At 44.0% G+C, this 21,755-nt stretch overlaps 1 protein-coding gene across 30 annotated transcripts in view; it reads left to right on the top strand.

The window, feature by feature from the left end:
• The window catches only part of LOC132891954 (protein NLRC5-like), an 888,139-nt gene that overhangs the window by 820,592 nt on the left and 45,792 nt on the right, over nt 1-21,755 (top strand). For 28 of the 30 annotated variants that reach the window (XR_009655388.1, XM_060930219.1, XM_060930146.1 and 25 more), the window contains 5 exons: nt 46-219; nt 5,393-5,587; nt 6,055-6,228; nt 9,261-9,434; nt 21,219-21,413. Coding sequence is in view for 29 of the 30 variants with exons in the window: in XM_060930219.1 (XP_060786202.1) it covers nt 46-219; nt 5,393-5,587; nt 6,055-6,228; nt 9,261-9,434; nt 21,219-21,413 (912 nt within the window). In the remaining variant the exon portion in view is untranslated. The remainder of the gene's footprint in view (nt 1-45; nt 220-5,392; nt 5,588-6,054; nt 6,229-9,260; nt 9,435-21,218; nt 21,414-21,755) is intronic. The other 2 variants (XM_060930399.1, XM_060930210.1) reach the window with 1 other exon arrangement.

Below are 21,755 nucleotides of genomic sequence, written 5' to 3'. Positions count from 1 at the left end.
AGATGAAAATCTGTTGATGAAGTGTGTGTCATTGTGTCTCTGCAGGTTGCGGGGTTGTGGTGTCTCAGATGAAGGCTGTGCTGCTCTGAGTTCAGCTCTGAGATCAAACCCCTCACACCTGAGAGAACTGGATCTGTCTAAGAATAATCTGGGAGACTCAGGAGTGAAGCGTCTCTGTGCTGTACTGGAGAATCCTCACTGTAAACTGGAGATACTGGGGTAAGATCATCTCTCTGAGAGTCACATGACCTGCTCCTCCGTTAGACACATTCTCTAATAGTGAGACTGAAGCAGAGTTTTTAGGTTCATCATCAGTGTCCTGAGGAGGAAGATTGTTTCTTTTCACTGCACACTGATGATTTGTCACAGAGTCTTTGGGTCAGATGGACGTATGTGAGAAGCTGCAGCACAAAACGGGACTTGATCCGACTGCAATGTGTCTGAAATCACTGTGAAATTTACTACAACACTGTAACTAATCACACAAACTGCACCTGAGACACAAACTAACTGCCCTCTTCAAAAAATTGAAGCTTTAAATTCCGTTATTTGAATAAAATGATTCCTTGAAAGAAAGGAAAAGCAAAACTATAAATTGTGTGTCGTCTGCAGAGCTGTTTGTGTTACAATATTGGACTGATCCGCAAGTCGTCATGCTAATCGAGGTGGATCAGTCATATTAAATATTAAATAAATTATCATAAATCAGGAAAGGGATTGGAGTTGGAGTTTACCCCAGTGAACGAGAGGGTCGCCTCTCTGCGCCTTCGGATTGGGGAGAGGGCTCTTGCTATTGTTTGTGCCTACGGGCCAAATAGCAGTATAGAGTATCTGGCCTTCTTGGAGTCCCTGGGAGAGGTACTGAGGGGTGCTCAGACTGGGGAATCCATTGTGCTACTGGGGGACTTCAATGCTCACGTGGGTGACGACAGTGACACCTGGAGGGGCGTGGTTGGGAGCAACGGCCTCCCCGATCTGAACCCGAGTGGTGTTTTGTTATTGGACTTCTGTGCTAGTCACGGTTTGTCCATAACGAACACCATGTTCGAGCATAGGGGTGTCCATAAGTGCACGTGGCACCAGGACACCTTAGGTCGGAGGTCGATGATCGACTTTGTAGTCGTTTCATCTGATCTCCGGCCCTATGTCTTGGACACTCGGGTGAAGAGAGGGGCTGAGCTGTCAACTGATCACCACCTGGTGGTGAGTTGGATCCGCTGGCGGAGGAGGAAGCTGGACAGACCTGGCAGGCCCAAACGTATGGTGAGGGTCTGCTGGGAACGTCTGGCCGAGCACTCTGTTGGGGAGGTCTTTAACTCCCACCTCCGGGAGAGCTTTTCCCAGCTTCCGAAGGAGGCGGGGGACATTGAGTCTGAGTGGACCATGTTCTCTACCTCCATTGTGGACGCAGCTGTTCGGAGCTGTGGCCGCAAGGTCTCCGGTGCCTGTCGTGGCAGCAGTCCCCGAACCCGGTGGTGGACACCGGAAGTAAGGGATGCCGTCAAGCTGAAGAAGGAGTCCTATCGGGCCATGTTGACCTCCGGGACTCCTGAGGCAGCTGACGGGTATCGGCAGGTCAGGCGTGCTGCAGCTCGGGCAGTTGCGGAGGCAAAAACTCGGAACTGGGAGGAGTTCGGGGAGGCCATGGAGAAGGACTATCGGTCAGCCTCGAAGAAATTCTGGCAAACTGTCCGGCGCCTCAGGAGGGGGAAGCAGTACTCTGCCAACACTGTTTACAGTGAGGGTGGGGAGCTGTTGACCTCGACTGAGGACATTGTCGGGCAGTGGAAGGAATACTTTGAGGATCTCCTCAATCCCACCATCATGTCTTCCACTGAGGAGACTGAGGCTGATGACTCAGAGGTGGACTCATCCATTACCCAAGCCGGAGTCACTGAGGTGGTTCACAAGCTCCTCGGTGGCAAGGCACCGGGGGTGGATGAGATCCGCCCTGAGTATCTCAAGTCTCTGGATGTTGTGGGGCTGTCTTGGTTGACACGCCTCTGCAACATCGTGGTTGCATCGCCTCTGCAACATCCACCAGTGCCCCCCCCCCCCCCCATTAAAAATGCTTCTGATGCCCTTGAGTATAATTGTCATATTTAAGAAGATTATCGATCAGGGCAGTATGCAGTTTTGTTGTTTTGGAAGCTCTCTTAATAACCCTGGTAAGTCATTCCATACCCTTCCTTCTGCTCTAGAAAATGCATTATGTTGCACTTCTGGTCTAGATTTTTTTTGTAAAAGTTCTTGGAAGTCGAAGCCCGAGTACTGTATGAATGGATGCTGCTGGTATCAATAAAAAGATTTAATATGTTGGTTGGGGCAACCCATTTCAAATGTCATGCGTTTGGCAGCATACGAATTCACAGTATAGGAATTTTACAGGCAAAATATCAGCATCAACAAAAAGTGGCACCGCGTGCTCATTTCTTTTTGCAAAAGACATGAAGCACAGGGCATGTTTTTGTAGGATCAAAATCTAATTTAAGTTTCATTTACTGGCAAGGCCCCGCACTGTAACAGCATAAGATATGTATGGAAAGATCAGAAACTGATAAATTTGACGTACTGTAGTGTCTTAAAAGGTACAAAGTGCCTGAGTTTAGCAGTCATTCCGACAGTTTTACTTATCTTAACAGTTATATGTTCAATATGGTATTTAAAGGTAAGATTACTCTCGATTAAGGTTCCAAGATATTTAACATAATCTTTGCACTCGAGGTTGGGAGGTTTGCCTTTTCCATTATCCATCCATCCATTATCTGTAGCCACTTATCCTGTTCTACAGGGTCGCAGGCAAGCTAGAGCCTATCCCAGCTGACTATGGGCGACAGGTGGGGTACACCCTGGACAAGTCGCCAGATCATTGCAGGGCTGACACAGAGACAAACAACCATTCACACTCACATTCACACCTACGGTCAATTTAGAGCCACCAATTAACCTAACCTGCATGTCTTTGGACTGTGGGGGAAACCGGAGCACCCGGAGGAAACCTGGGGACACGGGGAGAACATGCAAACTCCACAGAGGAAGGCCCCTGTCGGCCACTGGGCTCGAACCGAGAATCTTCTTGCTGTGAGGCAACAGTGCTAACCACTACACAACCTTGCCACCCCTTTTTCATTATCATCTATTGTTATTTTACAGATCATGTCATCTCAAACTTTGCAGTTGTGTGTTTCAACAGTACCCTGGTGAAAAAAACTCACAGGATCTTTAAGGATCCATGAGGATTGTCAAAGACCTGTCAAAGATCCTGAAAGATAAGGATCTTAGAAAGATCTTCAAAGATCTTCATTTGCAAAATCATTTGAAAAGATCCTCAGGGATTTGACAAAGATCTTTTAAGATCCTCATAATGATCCCCTCAAAGATCTTTGCAAGGATCCTGCAAGATCCTCAAGGATTCAACAAGGATCTTACAAAGATCTTAGAAAATTGAAGATCCTTGATGATCTTGGCAAGAATTTGAAAGATACTTGAAAAGTTTTTGAGAATCTTTGTTGATCTCCTCAGCAGGATCTTCAAAGACCCTCACAAAGAACTTTACAGATCCATGAAGATCTTTGAAAGATTTTCACCAGGTCATGTTTATTGAAATGCATCCAAAAAAAATTGCTTCATGTGCAGTTTTATGGGGCTTTTACACTACCAACGTGGCTGAGTTGGGCTGAGCCGTGTGGTGCTGAGTTGGGCTGTTGGGGTTGCATTTCGACTACAACCGCGCTGAACCGTGCTGGCTGGAAGTGGGTGGACACATTGGGTGGAGATAGCGAAAGTGGGTGGACGTCACGTGATGTCGTTAGGCGGCGCAAACAGTGACATCAGTGACCTTTTAAGCGGTAGTCTCACGACCCGGATAGTAAACAATAAACATGGAGGACATGGAGTCGTTAGTGTTGCTGGTCTTGGTGCTGTGGCTTGTTTGTCGGCTTCTAATTCTTCTTCTTCCTGGTTTATGGTGTTTACAGATGGTGGTTATTTAAAGATCCCAGCGTGCTTGCGGGGCATGTGTGGGCATGTGAGGACACTCCTCCTCACCAATCAGTGCACAGGGGATTGTATCCTCATGACCCTAGCCCCACTGGCCTCGGATGAGCTCACTTCAGCCCCACTGCAAAACCGTGCGAGTTTTGGGTGCTGACTAAGGCTGAAGTGAGCTCAGTCGTGCTGCTCTGAGGTAGTCGAAACGTGAGCCGTGTTGGGCTGAAATGAGCTGAAAAAGGGTAGTGGAAAAGGCCCATAAGTCTTCTTTATTTGTCCTTCAAATGTAGTGGAGTAAAAGTCATAATTTTCCAAAAAAGTTAACACTCGAGTAAAGTATAGATACGAAAAACTTCCTTCAGAACTCCAGTAATTCAGAACTCCAGTAAATGGACTTCGTTCCTGTCCACCCCTGTTTTGGGATGTGTTGAGGTTTTTTTTCTTCATATTTCTCCACATTAAATTTGTATTATTAGTGAAATGTAATGACGCAGACACTGGGCTGATAGAACCATGTGGAGTTTGCAGGAATACAGAATTATAATTAAAATCTTTACTGTTATTATGACCTGATAAAAGGTTTTATTGAAGTGGAAAAACAGACTTTCACAGAGAACTCATTAGAAACACCATTCTTATTTACTTTTATTACATCATAATATCAATTTATTACATGCTAATTATTCTTTTGTTCTTCTAATATCCTGACATCTTTTAGAAATTGTAACTTTTTTGTCCTTCACAGCTTTTGTTCTTTTCCCTGCTGTAGCTCTGGGATTTATTGATTTCAGGTCAGACAGGGAGAGACAACACAGTGTAAGGGGAAGAACATGTCCAGTGAGTAAATCGCTGGCCCAAGGAACAAATAAGGAGCACCTGGCAACACACACACACACACTCTCTCTCTCTCTCTCTCTCTCTCTCTCTCTCTCTCTGTGTGTGTGTGTTAGCCAAGTAGCTCATCATGAGTATCTCCATAAAACTCCTTCAGCACTGGGCTGTGATCATTTCAGTCTCTCACTAATTAGAGAACAAATCAAATGTCTGATCTGTTCAGATAAATATGACTCTGCCTCGATCTCTGCCTGCTTCATCTAAACCTGACTTTTGAAACTCTTTTCCTTTCTCCTCTTGTAAATATTTTAGATCAGACTCTTATTTCCCGATTTGGTGATCAGATTTGATGTTGCGTGTTTATCCTATGTGTCAGTGATGACGTGTGCAGCAGAAAACTCAAATCCGAACAGCTCGAACTGTGAATTACTGTTACAGCATTTCAGTGTATTGTCGACTCGGAGTTTGTACTTTTGTCATTTATGAAAATGAAATGGTGCAGTGAAAGATTTGAGGACCTGTTTGATCATTTGTGTGAGTTTATTATGTATTATTTTATTTCCTTCAGGATCAGTTGTGATACGATCAAAGGGAGAAGCGCTGAAGCTCTGGTCTCAGTGCTCAACTCCGAAACCTCCAGTCTGAGAGAACTGCATCTGACTGTGAAGACACTGGATCTGTCTGGGAATAAACTAGAAGACTCAGGAGTGAAGCGTCTCTGTGCTGTACTGGAGAATCCTCACTGTAAAGTGGAGACACTGGGGTAAGATCATCTCTCTGAGAGTCACAATAACTCACTAAAGCAGCAGTTAATAGTTGTATACAGTGTTATTTATCAATTAAAATTTTCTGTAAAAGTAAAACATGCAGAACAAATATATTTGTCATGAAGTGATCATTTCTCCTCAGAATCACTTTTACTTTCAAGAAATAATTAAGTGTCTTTACAATTAAATATGTGATCATTAAAAATCCAGTCACGCAGAGATAAATTCTACAAAACCTGACTCTTCACTTAAACCTTTAAATTATTGACTTTTTGCTGAATCATTAGCACCTCGAGTAAACTTAATGTCAGTAACAGTGGTAATGTTTGAGTCATTATTAATAATAGCTTGTGATTGGTGAAGAGAATAGAGACAGTCCAACATGAGAGACATCATCTTCACAACCACTGTTACACCAAGATGAAAATCTGTTGATGAAGTGTGTGTCACTGTGTCTCTGCAGGTTGCAGGGCTGTGGTGTCTCAGATGAAGGCTGTGCTGCTCTGAGTTCAGCTCTGAGATCAAACCCCTCACACCTGAGAGAACTGGATCTGTCTAAGAATAATCTGGGAGACTCAGGAGTGAAGCGTCTCTGTACTGTACTGGAGAATCCTCACTGTAAACTGGAAAAACTGAGGTAAGATCATCTCTCTGAGAGTCACATGACCTGCTCCTCAGTAAGACACATTCTCTAATAGTGAGACTGAAGCAGAGGTTTTAGGTTCATCATCAGTGTCCTGAGGAGGAAGATTGTTTCTTTTCACTGCACACTGATGATTTGTCACAGAGTCTTTGGGTCAGATGGACGTATGTGAGAAGCTGCAGCACAAAACGGGACTTGATCCGACTGCAGTGTGTCTGATTTTTTTTTTTTAGAAATTAATTGAAATGAGTAATCATAAGATGGAAAAAATATGTTCCCAACTGATCGTCTCAGATTTGCTTCATAATTTTAGAGTCAAGTTACTGTTCCCAATAAATAAGTGTTAAGTTCCAGGCTTGTATCTGCATTAGTTTCTGAGATATCGAGGCTTTTAACAGGCAGCGTGGCTCGAATTTTACTGTAAAAAAAAAAATAGTGCAACAGAAAAACATTACAAAGATCAATTCATTGTTATTTTTAACTTTTCTTTCTGGTTGCATGAAATTTTGAGGGATTAGATTAGATTAGATTAGATTAGATTAGATTAGATTAGATTAGATTAGATTAGATTAGATAAAACTTTATGGATCCCTTTTGGGAGTGTTCCCTCAGGGAAATTAAGAATAGTGTGGAATGTAGAGTTTCAACATTATTATTAATTTTTTTTTTCAACTTCATCCCAGAACCTCCCTACTGTAAATCCAGCCCTGACGTGGCTCCAGATATTTGCTGTGTTTTTTTTTTTAATTATAACTGTTGTTGTATACTCCACAGTATACTGCTGAAGAAATTAAATAATGAAGATGAGCTCAAAGTGCAGACCTTCAGTTTTATTTTGAGGAAACTTGCATCCAGATTGGATGACTGGTGTTGAAATTACAGCATGTAATTACAGCACTGTTTATATGTGGTCCTTCTTTTTTGAGGGATGAAAAACTAATTAGACAAATGAACATCATAAATTACACTGACATTTTTATTCCTCCGACACTGAGAGGTGAAACCAGTATGTTTTCGGGTTTTCTTTTCATTTTTTTTCTGAAATTCTTGTTCGCACGCTGTCTCAAGAATGAGTGGCTGAATGTTTGTAGGATTTATATGGAATAATCATTGTTTACTTCTCTGATTCTACAATAATATAAATCTATAGTGTTCTATAAATGCACTCTGGAGAAACAAGTTTATTGCCCCTGTGTAGTGCACTATAAGTCTAGTAGAGAACCATCGGAGATTCAGTCTCTCTCTCTCTCTCTCTCTGATTAAAGTTCATGGTCTCTCTGCTGTTCTCTGTTCAGCTTCAGCTGCTGATGGTTTAATATCACACACAACAGAGGAGAGAAACTAAATATAACACTCAGTATTATCATTATTAATTACACTGTTAATGAGAATAAACAGGTGATATTAAATCCTCATGACATTCTGAATAATACAATTAATTTTACACTCACCATCTTTCAAGTAAGAATTAATAGTTAAGAGTTAACTATTAACTATTAAGAGTTAATAGTTGTATACAGTGTTATTTATCAATTAAAATTTTCTGTAAAAATAAACATGCAGGCCTCACAGCAAGAAGGTTCTGGGTTCGAACGCAGCGGCTGGCGAGGGCCTTTCTGTGTGGAGTTTGCATGTTCTCCCCTGTGTCTGTGTGGGTTTCCTCCGGGTGCTCCGGTTTCCCCCACAGTCCAAAGACATGCAGTTTTGGATAATTGGCGTCTCTAAATTGACCGTAGGTTTGAATGTGAGTGTGAATGGTTGTTTGTCACTCAGTGCGTTTACATGCACATAGAGAAAATTGAATTTCTGCCGTTGCTCGACTGAAATCGAAGTTCTAAATGGCATGGAAACACCTTAGCTAGGCTGAAATTGAACCGAACTTGATTTCTCGTAACCGAGCTACACGACCTAGATTATGCGATTTTTGCCGAGCTACTTAGTGCATGTAAACCCTATCAAGCTACGTAGTCCAGCTACTTACTTCAGCACTGCCCCTTCCGGAAGTGACAAGTGACGAGACCACAAGCGGGAAACACAACAGCCTCGGTTAAAAAAAAAAAAAAAAACAGCCTCGGTCGGCATGACACTTCAGATCAACTTCAACTCAGTGCCCATTTTATTAGGAACACTTCTGTTCGTACATACAAACTACAAACACTCTTCTTGTGAACACGGAACTGATAACTTTGTTTATACTCTTGAACAATATTGCCAGATACTCGCCCAAAATATGTTCAAAACCCACCAAAATGCACTTAAAACCGCCCAATTAGGCGGGAAACCGCCCAATCTGGCAACACTGCTCTTGAATAGCTCTTCTTCATGACGACAACCGGAAGTGTACCAACACGATGGGGCGTGTAGCACCACCTGTGGCTCGGGTGCACAATGTACCTCACACAATAGCTTGATTTCCTTAGTGCATGTAGGATTGGATTTCTCTGGCACCCCTGCTTGGGACCCTTTGCTCGATTACCGACAGCAGCTCGATTTGGATGTGCATGTAAACGCACTGAGTGTGTCAGCCTTGCGATGATCTGGTGACTTGTCCAGGGTGAACCCCACCTCTCACCCATAGTCAGCTGGGATAGGCTCCAGCTTGCGTGTGACCCTGTACAGGATAAGCAGCTACAGATAATGGATGGATGGATGGATGTAAAGCATGCAGAACAAATATATTAGTCATGAAGTGATTTCACCTCAGAATCACTGTTACTTTAAAGAAATAATTAAAATGTCTTTACCATTAAATATGTTCGCATTAAAAATCCAGTCACGCAGAGATAAATTCTACAAAACCTGACTCTTCACTTAAACCTTTAAATTATTGAATTTTTGCTGAATCATTTGCACCTCGAGTAAACTTAATGTCAGTAACAGTGGTAATGTTTGAGTCATTATTAATAATAGCTTGTGATTGGTGAAGAGAATAGAGACAGTCCAACATGAGAGACATCATCTTCACAACCACTGTTACACCAAGATGAAAATCTGTTGATGAAGTGTGTGTCACTGTGTCTCTGCAGGTTGCGGGGCTGTGGTGTCTCAGATGAAGGCTGTGCTGCTCTGAGATCAGCTCTGAGATCAAACCCCTCACACCTGAGAGAACTGGATCTGTCTAAGAATAAACTGGGAGACTCAGGAGTGAAGCGTCTCTGTGCTGTACTGGAGAATCCTCACTGTAAACTGGAGATACTGGGGTAAGATCATCTCTCTGAGAGTCACATGACCTGCTCCTCAGTTAGACACATTCTCTAATAGTGAGACTGAAGCAGAGGTTTTAGGTTCATCATCAATGTCCTGAGGAGGAAGATTGTTTCTTTTCACTGCACACTGATGACTTGTCACAGAGTCTTTGGGTCAGATGGACGTATGTGAGAAGCTGCAGCACAAAACGGGACTTGATCCGACTGCAATGTGTCTGAAATCACTGTGAAATTTACTACAACACTGTAACTAATCACACAAACTGCACCTGAGACACAAACTAACTGCCCTCTTCAAAAAATTGAAGCTTTAAATTCCGTTATTTGAATAAAATGATTCCTTGAAAGAAAGGAAAAGCAAAACTATAAATTGTGTGTCGTCTGCAGAGCTGTTTGTGTTACAATATTGGACTGATCCGCAAGTCGTCATGCTAATCGAGGTGGATCAGTCATATTAAATATTACATAAATTATCATAAATCAGGAAAGGGATTGGAGTTGGAGTTTACCCCAGTGAACGAGAGGGTCGCCTCTCTGCGCCTTCCGATTGGGGAGAGGGCTCTTGTTGTTGTTTGTGCCTACGGGCCAAATAGCAGTATAGAGTATCTGGCCTTCTTGGAGTCCCTGGGAGAGGTACTGAGGGGTGCTCAGACTGGGGAATCCATTGTGCTACTGGGGGACTTCAGTGCTCACGTGGGTGATGACAGTGACACCTGGAGGGGCGTGGTTGGGAGGAACGGCCTCCCCGATCTGAACCCGAGTGGTGTTTTGTTATTGGACTTCTGTGCTAGTCACGGTTAGTCCATAACGAACACCATGTTCGAGCATAGGGGTGTCCATAAGTGCACGTGGCACCAGGACACCTTAGGTCGGAGGTCGATGATCGACTTTGTAGTCGTTTCATCTGATCTTCGGCCCTATGTCTTGGACACTCGGGTGAAGAGAGGGGCTGAGCTGTCAACTGATCACCACCTGGTGGTGAGTTGGATCCGCTGGCGGAGGAGGAAGCTGGACAGACCTGGCAGGCCCAAACGTATGGTGAGGGTCTGCTGGGAACGTCTGGCCGAGCACTCTGTTGGGGAGGTCTTTAACTCCCACCTCCGGGAGAGCTTTTCCCAGCTTCCGAAGGAGGCGGGGGACATTGAGTCTGAGTGGACCATGTTCTCTACCTCGATTGTGGACGCAGCTGTTCAGAGCTGTGGCCGCAAGGTCTCCGGTGCCTGTCGTGGCGGCAATCCCCGAACCCGGTGGTGGACACCGGAAGTAAGGGATGCCGTCAAGCTGAAGAAGGAGTCCTATCGGGCCATGTTGACCTCCAGGACTCCTGAGGCAGCTGACGGGTATCGGCAGGCCAGGCGTGCTGCAGCTCGGGCAGTTGTGGAGGCAAAAACTCGGAACTGGGAGGAGTTCGGGGGAGGCCATGGAGAAGGACTATCAGTTGGCCTCGAAGAAATTCTGGCAAACTGTCCAGTGCCTCAGGAGGGGGAAGCAGTACTCTGCCAACACTGTTTACAGTGCAGGTGGGGAGCTGTTGACCTCGACTGGGGACATTGTCAGGCGGTGGAAGGAATACTTTGAGGATCTCCTCAATCCCACCGTCATGTCTTCCACTGAGGAGACTGAGGCTGATGACTCAGAGGTGGACTCATCCATTACCCAAGCCGGAGTCACTGAGGTGGTTCACAAGCTCCTCGATGGCAAGGCACCGGGGGTGTATGAGATCCGCCCTGAGTATCTCAAGTCTCTGGATGTTGTGGGGCTGTCTTGGTTGACACGCCTCTGCAACATCGCGTGGCGGTCGGGGACAGTGCCTCTGGAGTGGCAGACTGGGGTGGTGGTCCCTCTTTTTAAGAAAGGGGACCGGAGAGTGTGCTCCAATTATAGGGGAATCACACTTCTCAGCCTCCCAGGGAAGGTTTACTCCAGGGTACTGGAGAGGAGAATTCGACCAATAGTCGAACCTTGGATCCAGGAGGAACAATGCAGTTTTCGTCCTGGTCGCGGAACACTGGACCAGCTCTATACCCTTCATAGGGTGCTCAAGGGTTCATGGGAGTTTGCCCAACCAGTCCACATGTGTTTTGTGGATCTGGAGAAGGCATTCGACCGTGTCCCCCGTGGTATTCTGTGGGGGGTGCTTCAGGAGTATGGGGTTCGTGGCTCTTTGCTAAGGGCTGTCCGGTCCCTGTACGAACGGAGCAGGAGTCTGGTTCGCATTGCCGGCAGTAAGTCAGACCTGTTCCCAGTGCATGTTAGACTCCGGCAGGGCTGCCCTTTGTCACCGGTTCTGTTCATAATTTTTATGGACAGAATTTCTAGGCGCAGCCAGGGGCCGGAAGGAATCCTGTCTGGGAACCACAGGATTTCATCTCTGCTTTTTGCGGATGATGTTGTCCTGTTGGCTTCTTCAAACCAGGACCTTCAGCATGCACTGGGGCGGTTTGCAGTCGAGTGTGAAGCGGCTGGGATGAGAATCAGCACCTCCAAGTCCGAGGCCATGGTTCTCGACCGGAAAAGGGTGGCTTGCCCTCTCCAGGTTGGTGGAGAAGTCCTGCCTCAAGTGGAGGAGTTTAAGTATTTCGGGATCTTGTTCACGAGTGAGGGAAGGATGGAGCGTGAGATCGACAGGCGGATCGGTGCAGCCTCCGCAGTGATGCGGTCGCTTTACCGGTCCATCGTGGTGAAGAAGGAGCTGAGCCAAAAGGCGAAGCTCTCAAGTTACCGGTCGATCTACGTTCCGACTCTCACCTATGGTCATGAGCTTTGGGTAATGACCGAAAGAACAAGATCGCGGATACAAGCGGCCGAAATGAGTTTCCTTCGCAGGGTGGCTGGGTGCTCCCTTCGAGATAGGGTGAGAAGCACAGTCACTCGAGAGGAGCTCGGAGTAGAGCCGCTGCTCCTCCACATCGAGAGGAATCAGCTGAGGTGGCTCGGGCATCTTTTTCGGATGCCTCCTGGACGCCTCCCTGGGGAGGTGTTCCAGGCATGTCCCCCCGGGGAAGACCCAGGACACGCTGGAGGGACTATGTCTCTCGGCTCGCCTTGGAACGCCCGAGGAGCTGGCCGAGGTGTCTGGGGAAAGAGACGTTTGGGCTTCCATGCTTAGACTTCTGCCTCCACGACCCGGCCCCGGATAAGCAGAAGAAGACGAGACGAGACAAGGAAAGGGAAAAAAAGAATACGAAGAGAAAAGAAACTGATAATAATAATAATAATAATAATAATAATAATAATAATTTAAACAACTTGGAAAGAAATTGTTACAGTTGGACAGGAAGAAAAAGTAATTAATTTGTTGAAACGATAAGCGTAACTATAAAAGCACCATTTATCAAGGTAGAAAGAGAAAAAATCAAAATCTATGATTCTTTAGAGCTGCACTGATTTGAGAGATATCAGTATCATGGGCGTCGCCACCATTGAATGTGAAGGGGGTGTGTCCCCTTCACATTTCATAATTCTTCGTTTGGACGCCCCCACATTTACATAAAATATTAGTTCACCCAGCACCGTTTCTGTTGCTTCGTGAAAGAATCCATTCCACTTGATCGATAAGAGAATACACATACCACTGAAAATCCACTCCGGGTTTTCCGGGCGTTACCTACAACAGCTCACTTCATGCAAGTGAAGTGAATCTCAGCGCGAGCGGAGACATTTTTGGTGCAGCTGCTCGAGAGTGGAGGAGGTGACGTCAGCCCCATTGCCACCTCACAATGTCTGGCTTTTGCTAAAACCTTATTCTTTTGTTCTGTGCCCTCAAAATTAACCCTAGGCCACGTTAAATTAATGTTCAACTAAACAATGAAATAAGCTTAGCCTAATGGGGTATTCTTGGTTGATGATGAATTGTTTGCAGTATTTGCTCCCTCCCCAGACACAATGGACATAAGGAACTTCTTTACAAAGAAGCAGAAAGTCAGTCGAAATTTCCCCACAGGACAGGTTTTTTTTTGTCCCAGTGGAAATGTTAGTGCAGTTAGCTGGCTAGTCAATATTAGGAGATGTACAGTATCAGCTAGCTTAATGTTAGCTGTCATTTAATTCAAACCCAGTAGGGCGACCTTATTGTAATGCCAAGAATGAGCTCAAGTCTGCTCTGATGATATTTATTGATTCCCTGTTGTGATTTGAAGAACTTGTTTTGTCTGGTCTTTGCCAGTTTTCTGGAAAGTAACATGGGAAATCAGTGTATGGGGAAGGAATAGTAGAAAGGAAAGCAATGGAGAGAGATGTATGTTATTCCAGGTGGATTGTGAAGGAAAGGGGGATAAAAGTTATGAAGTAGTAGAAATTGTTGTGGCACCAATGTAAGAAGGAGTTATATCTATAAATCTATTTGTTACATTAATCTGAAAATGTTACTGTAGTACCACCATTGCATGTAGGTTGACAAAATTGCACCTGTTCATTGTGAGAAGTTATTTTTTATGTGTCACCGTTGCTTGACACAGTGTGATTTTGTGTTATGAAGTTTGCATGATGCCATGTCATGCCTGTTCATTGTGTGAAATTATGAATATTCTTATTTTTAAACATACAATTGAGTGTCACTATTGCTTGGCACAGTGGCATGTTGTGTTACATCTCAAACTAAATAAAAAAGGAAACACAAAATAAAAAGTAAAATACACCCATAAAGTCATTGTTGGTGATAAATTGTGTCACATTCATCTCATTATCTTAGGCAGAGCAGTGGGTTTAAAAACAGGCTGATGAATATATGGACTAGTTGAATGAGGACTTATTGTTGAGTCTCTAATGCCGCTTTTCCACTACAAACGCGGCTGAGTCGGGCTGAGCCGTGCCGTCCTGAGTTGGGCTGAGTCGAGCTGAGCGGGGCTATTGGAGTTGCATTTCGACTACAACCGCGCTGAACCGTGCTGGCTGGAAGTGGGTGGACACATTGGGTGGAGTTAGCGAAAGTGGGTGGACGTCACGTGATGTCGTTAAGTGGCGCAAACAGTGACATCAGTGATCTTTTAAGCGGTAGTCTCACGACCCGGATAGTAAACAATAAACATGGAGGACATATAGATGAGCGTATAGATGAGGCGAGGCGCATAAGGCTTCAGAAATTCTCGTAATTCGTAATTCTTCTTCTTCCGGGTTTGTGGTGTTTACAGATCCCAGCGTGCTCGCGGGGTGTGTGTGGGCATGTGAGGACACTCCTCCTCACCAATCAGTGCACAGGGAGTGTCTGCTCATGCCCCCAGCCTCACTCAGCTCGGTTTGGCTCGCTTCAGCCCTACTCCAAAACCGTACGAGTTTTGGGTGCTAAGCAGGGCTGAAGCGAGCTGAGTCGTGCCGTTCTGAGGTAGTCGAAACGTGTGCCGTGTCGGGCTGAAGCGAGCTGAAGCGAGCTGAAAAAGGGTAGTGGAAAAGGGCCATAAGAGTCATTGAATTAAGTGACTTTTGTAGGTAAAATTAGGTCTTTAACAACCTGTTAAAAATACACCAGAATGCATGAAATGGCATCTAATTAATTAAAAATTTTCTGGGTGGACGACCCCCAGACCTCCCACCAGTGTCCCCCCCCCATTAAAAATGCTTCTGATGCCCTTGAGTATAATTGTCATATTTAAGAAGATTATCGATCAGGGCAGTATGCAGTTTTGTTGTTTTGGAAGCTCTCTTAATAACCCTGGTAAGTCATTCCATACCCTTACTTCTGTACTAGAAAATGCATTATGTTGCACTTCTGGTCTAGATTTTTTTTGTAAAAGTTCTTGGAAGTCGAAGCCCGAGTACTGTATGAATGGATGCTGCTGGTATCAATAAAAAGATTTAATATGTTGGTTGGGGCAACCCATTTCGAATGTCATGCGTTTGGCAGCATACGAATTCACAGTATAGGAATTTTACAGGCAAAATATCAGCATCAACAAAAAGTGGCACCGCGTGCTCATTTCTTTTTGCAAAAGACATGAAGCACAGGGCATGTTTTTGTAGGATCAAAATCTAATTTAAGTTTCATTTACTGGCAAGGCCCCGCACTGTAACAGCATAAGATATGTATGGAAAGATCAGAAACTGATAAATTTGATGTACTGTAGTGTCTTAAAAGGTACAAAGTGCCTGAGTTTCGCAGTCATTCCGACAGTTTTACTTATCTTAACAGTTATATGTTCAATATGGTATTTAAAGGTAAGATTACTCTCGATTAAGGTTCCAAGATAGTTAACATAATCTTTGCACTTGAGGTTGGGAGGTTTGCCTTGTCCATTATCCATCCATCCATTATCTGTAGCCGCTTATCCTGTTCTACAGGGTCGCAGGCAAGCTAGAGCCTATCCCAGCTGACTATGGGCGATGGGTGGGGTACACCCTGGACAAGTCGCCAGATCATTGCAGGGCTGACACAGAGACAAACAACCATTCACACTCACATTCACACCTACGGTCAATTTAGAGCCACCAGTTTACCTAACGTGCATGTCTTTGGACTGTGGGGGAAACCGGAGTACCCGGAGGAAACCTGGGGACACGGGGAGAACATGCAAACTCCACAGAGGAAGGCCCCTGTCGGCCACTGGGCTCGAACTGAGAATCTTCTTCCTGTGAGGCAACAGTGCTAACCACTACACGACCTTGCCACCCCTTTTTCATTATCATATATTGATATTTTACAGATCCTGTCATCTCAAACTTTGCAGTTGTGTGTTTCAACAGTACCCTGGTGAAAAAACTCACAGGATCTTTAAGGATCCATGAGGATTGTCAAAGACCTGTCAAAGATCCTGAAAGATAAGGATCTCAGAAAGATCTTCAAAGATCTTCATTTGCAAAATCATTTGAAAAGATCCTCAGGGATTTGACAAAGATCTTTTAAGATCCTCATAATGATCCCTCAAAGATCTTTACAAGGATCCTGCAAGATCCTCAAGGATTCAACAAGGATCTTACAAAGATCTTAGAAAATTGAAGCTCCTTGATGATCTTGGCAAGAATTTGAAAGATACTTGAAAAGTTTTTGAGAATCTTTGTTGATCTCCTCAGCAGGATCCTCAAAAACCCTCACAAAGAACTTTACAGATCCTTGAAGATCTTTGAAAGATTTTCACCAGGGCATGTTTATTGAAATGCGTCGAAAAAAAAATTGCTTCATGTGCAGTTTTATGGGGCTTTTACACTACCAACGTGGCTGAGTTGGGCTGAGCCGTGTGGTGCTGAGTTGGGCTGAGTGGAGCTGAGTGTGGCTGTTGGGGTTGTATTTCGACTACAACCGCGCTGAACCGTGCTGGCTGGAAGTGGGTGGACACATTGGGTGGAGATAGCAAAAGTGGGTGGACGTCACGTGATGTCGTTAGGCGGCGCAAACAGTGACATCAGTGACCTTTTAAGCGGTAGTCTCACGACCCGGATAGTAAGCAATAAACATGGAGGACATGGAGTCGTTAGTGTTGCTGATCTTGGTGCTGTGGCTTGTTTGTCGTCTTCTAATTCTTCTTCTTCCTGGTTTACGGTGTTTACAGATGGTGGTTATTTAAAGATCCCAGCGTGCTCGCGGGGCGTGTGTGGGCATGTGAGGACACTCCTCCTCACCAATCAGTGCACAGGGGATTGTCTCCTCACGCCCCTAGCCCTACTGGGCTCGGTTGAGCTCACTTCAGCCCCACTGCAAAACCGTGCGAGTTTTGGGTGCTGAGTAAGGCTGAAGTGAGCTCAGTCGTGCTGCTCTGAAGTCGTCGAAACGCGAGCCGTGTTGGGCTGAAGTGAGCTGAAAAAGGGTAGTGGAAAAGGCCCATAAGTCTTCAAAAGTACCTTTTAAAGATTCATGATTTTCTTGTTACCTTTTTAATGTCAAGGTGTTGTTGGATTGTTGCCATGATGCATTTACAGAGTCTAATGACTCAGAAACAACCTACTGAATGCAGTGACTCACTTGTAGAACCTGTAGAATAAAAAGTGTGTAGAATATGATACAAAGCCTGTAGAAATGCTGATAGAAAAACAATTGAATCGACAAAATGTCAGCATTGTTGTGTTTTTTTTTTTTTTAACACCCCCACCCTGCCAACTAATGTTTACATCCCTCACCATGCTTTCTCAGGTTGGACGGGAAATTTGTGTAACAGTGATGACGTTTGTTTGCGGTAAACAGAGCAAAAACAATACAAATCTTTCTTCATTTCAAAAATCTCAAACATGGACTTTAGATCTGGCCCTGGATGCTCTTGTGAGGAACCATCATTTTTATCTGCTGTAGTCATCATTACCATCATCATCACTACCAAGTTCAAACTGAACAGGGGCAGGTTTCCTGATAACGTTGCCCTTTAGGGCTAAAGAGCAAGTTAAGACTCTCTGAAGCAACGAACGTTGTCTCTGTACGTGGTTTTCCCGAACTCACTCGTAAGAAGAAGTGATAAGATCAACATTACGAAGAGCTTCTTTGCGATGCAAGTCCCCGATATAGGCATTAGTAGTTGCTTAGTCCAGTCGATGAGGTCACATGATGTTCGTTTTTTACCATATATAATGTGGTAATTAATAATTGAAACTATTTTACATTTTTGGGCAATATTTTTTTATTACAAGTGTGTTTTTAATTAAATGAATAAATGTTCACACGAAAGAATGAGCAAACAATAAACTAAATAATTAAGTAAATGTGTTCCCCGTGCCGGCTCATTTCGCTATTACTCAAACATACAGTCAGGATTAATTCAACTGTTACCCACAATGCCAAGTTAGCAATGCTCTCGCATGTGTTTGCAGGGGTGGGGTTTGATCTGTCTCTACCTAAGGATGATGAATTGACCTCTTTAGAAATACTTCCTGAGGTAGAGACAGATCAAATACCCCCTCACACACACCACACACACACAGAGAGAGAGAGAGAGAGAGACAGAGAGTTATGGGGCTTTTCCACTACCAACGTGGCTGAGTTGGGCTGAGCCGTGCGGCGCTGAGTTGGGCTGAGTGGAGCTGAGTGGGGCTGTTGGGGTTGCATTTCGACTACAACCGTGCTGGCTGGAAGTGGGTGGACACATTGGGTGGAGTTAGCGAAAGTGGGTGGCCGTCACGTGATGTCGTTAGGTGGCGCAAACAGTGACATCAGTGACCTTTTAAGTGGTAGTCTCATGACCCGGATAGTAAACAATAAACATGGAGGACATGGAGTCGTTAGTGTTGCTGGTCTTGGTGCTGTGGCTTGTTGTCACCGACAACGCCAACAGATCCTGGCAAGAGCATATAGATGAGGCGAGGCGCATAAGGCTTCTTTGTCGTAATTCTTCTTCTTCCGGGTTTACGGTGTTTACAGATGGTGGTTAAAGATCCCAGCGTGCTCGCGGGGTTTGTGTGGGCATGTGAGGACACTCCTCCTCACCAATCAGTGCACAGGGGATGGTCTCCTCATGCCCCTAGCCCCACTCGGCTCGGTTGAGCTCACTTCAGCCCCACTCCAAAACTGTGCGAGTTTTGTGTAACGGTAATGCCCATGATTAATATTGCCATCTTATAAATCTTTAACACTTGTTTTAAAAGTCCATCCATTCATTGAATTGAATGGATGGACTTTTAAAACAAGTGTTAAAGATTTATAAGATGGCAATATTAATCATGAAGTGAATCATGAAAGCTGAAGTGAGCTCAGTCGTGCTGCTCTGAGGTAGTCGAAACGCGAGCCGTGTTGAGCTGAAGTGAGCTGAAAAAGGGTAGTGGAAAAGGCCCATTAGAGGTGCAGAAATGTGTCTCATTCATGACACTAAATGAGATAATCACTCGCCTAATGGAGTTAAATCTGATTAAAATGTGCCGATATCAATGTGACATTACGATACCCGTACATCATTCCATAACGTACTGAAATATATTCAGAATGTTTTTCATATATTTATTTAATAATTAACTCGATGTACTTGCAAATTACAAGAAAAATAATTGAACACCAGCAGCAGATTCAACACCAGTTTCCCCCATTGACTGTGAGAGTCCCTCAGAGACGCAGCGCAGTCTGTGGATTCAGCTGTGAGTGAGACGCTCTTTGTTTTGAGCGAGTGGTCCGGGTCTCTCGTAAATTCCGAGCAAACTAAAGGACTACTTGTGCAATGATGTTGTTTAGGAAAACCACGTTAGCTTGACGGTGGATCTTAGGAGGTAATTAAAGACACTCTTGGCCGAAAGAGGCTTTCAGGAAACCCACCCCTGTTCAAAAAATGCAGCAAGCACTTTGAACTTGATCAGAGGCGGAGTTTACTGTGATTGGTTTTCTCCTGTCACGAACACAGCGTATGGCCTCGCATTTTAGAAAAGAAATGAAAATTCATCTGCTGATATGAAAGCTATTTTTCAGAGTAACAAGTAACAGGAACCTTCAGAGAAATGTCCTCGAGTCAAGAGTCCAATATTTGTCCTTCAAATGTAGTGGAGTAAAAGTCATAATTTTCCAAAAAGTTAACACTCGAGTAAAGTATAGATATGAAAAACTTCCTTAAATTCAGAACTCCAGTAAATGGACTTTGTTCCTGTCCACCCCTGTTTTGGGATGTGTTGAGTTTTTTTTTCTTAATATTTCTCCACATTAAATTTGTATTATTAGTGAAATGTAATGACGCAGACACTGGGCTGATAGAACCATGTGGAGTTTGCAGGAATACAGAATTATAATTAAAATCTTTACTGTTATTATGACCTGATAAAAGGTTTTATTGAAGTGGAAAAACAGACTTTCACAGAGAACTCATTAGAAACACCATTCTTATTTACTTTTATTACATCATAATATCAATTTATTACATGCTAATTATTCTTTTGTTCTTCTAATATCCTGACATCTTTTATAAATTGTAACTTTTTTGTCCTTCACAGCTTTTGTTCTTTTCCCTGCTGTAGCTCTGTGATTTATTGATTTCAGGTCAGACAGGGAGAGACAACACAGTGTAAGGGGAAGAACATGTCCAGTGAGTAAATCGCTTGCACCAGGAACAAATAAGCACAGACATCCCAAGTCTCCCGGAAATTCCGGGAGTCTCCCGCATATTGATAGCGGCTCCCTGATGCCCGGAATTTGGAGAATATCTCCCAGAATCTAGAGCAAGCGAGCAAGCGCGTGCACGCAAAACATTAATGTCTGCATCGCACATATGACGGAGTGCGCGAGGGAGACTGCGCATGTGCCTGTTCATGTAGCGCATGCTAAACAAAGAGCATCCTGATTGGCCTACAGACATCCAAACTCATTTCAGGGAGGTGTCGTGACCCCCCTCTCGATGCGGAAAAAAGTCATGCATCACGACACCTCACTGAAATTAATTTCTGCAGGTTGAGATGTCTGCAAGGAGCACCTGGCAACACACACACACACAGACACAGTTAGCCAAGTAGCTCATCATGAGTATCTCCATAAAACTCCTTCAGCACTGGGCTGTGATCATTTCAATCGCTCACTAATTAGAGAACAAATCAAATGTCTGATCTGTTCAGATAAATATGACTCTGTCTCGAACTCTGCCTGCTTCATCTAAACCTGACTTTTGAAACTCTTTTCCTTTCTCCTCTTGTAAATATTTTAGATCAGACTCTTATTTCCCGATTTGGTGATCAGATTTAATGTTGCGTGTTTATCCTATGTGTCAGTGATGACGTGTGCAGCAGAAAACTCAAATCCGAACAGCTCGAACTGTGAATTACTGTTACAGCATTTCAGTGTATTGTCGACTCGGAGTTTGTACTTTTGTCATTTATGAAAATGAAATGGTGCAGTGAAAGATTTGAGGACCTGTTTGATCATTTGTGTGAGTTTATGATGTATTATTTTATTTCCTTCAGGATCAGTTGTGATACGATCAAAGGGAGAAGCGCTGAAGCTCTGGTCTCAGTGCTCAACTCCGAAACCTCCAGTCTGAGAGAACTGCATCTGACTGTGAAGACACTGGATCTGTCTGGGAATAAACTAGAAGACTCAGGAGTGAAGCGTCTCTGTGCTGTACTGGAGAATCCTCACTGTAAAGTGGAGACACTGGGGTAAGATCATCTCTCTGAGAGTCACAATAACTCACTAAAGCAGCAGTTAATAGTTGTATACAGTGTTGTTTATCAATTAAAATTTTCTGTAAAAGTAAAACATGCAGAACAAATATATTTGTCATGAAGTGATCATTTCTCCTCAGAATCACTTTTACTTTCAAGAAATAATTAAGTGTCTTTACAATTAAATATGTGATCATTAAAAATCCAGTCAAGCAGAGATAAATTCTACAAAACCTGACTCTTCACTTAAACCTTTAAATTATTGACTTTTTGCTGAATCATTTGCACCTCGAGTAAACTTAATGTCAGTAACAGTGGTAATGTTTGAGTCATTAT

Source organism: Neoarius graeffei, chromosome 1 (genome assembly GCF_027579695.1).
Source record: "Neoarius graeffei isolate fNeoGra1 chromosome 1, fNeoGra1.pri, whole genome shotgun sequence".
NCBI classification, from domain to species: Eukaryota; Metazoa; Chordata; class Actinopteri; order Siluriformes; family Ariidae; genus Neoarius; species Neoarius graeffei.
The sequence above is the reverse complement of the archived record's forward strand: the minus strand, read 5'-3'. Positions and strand labels throughout refer to the sequence as shown.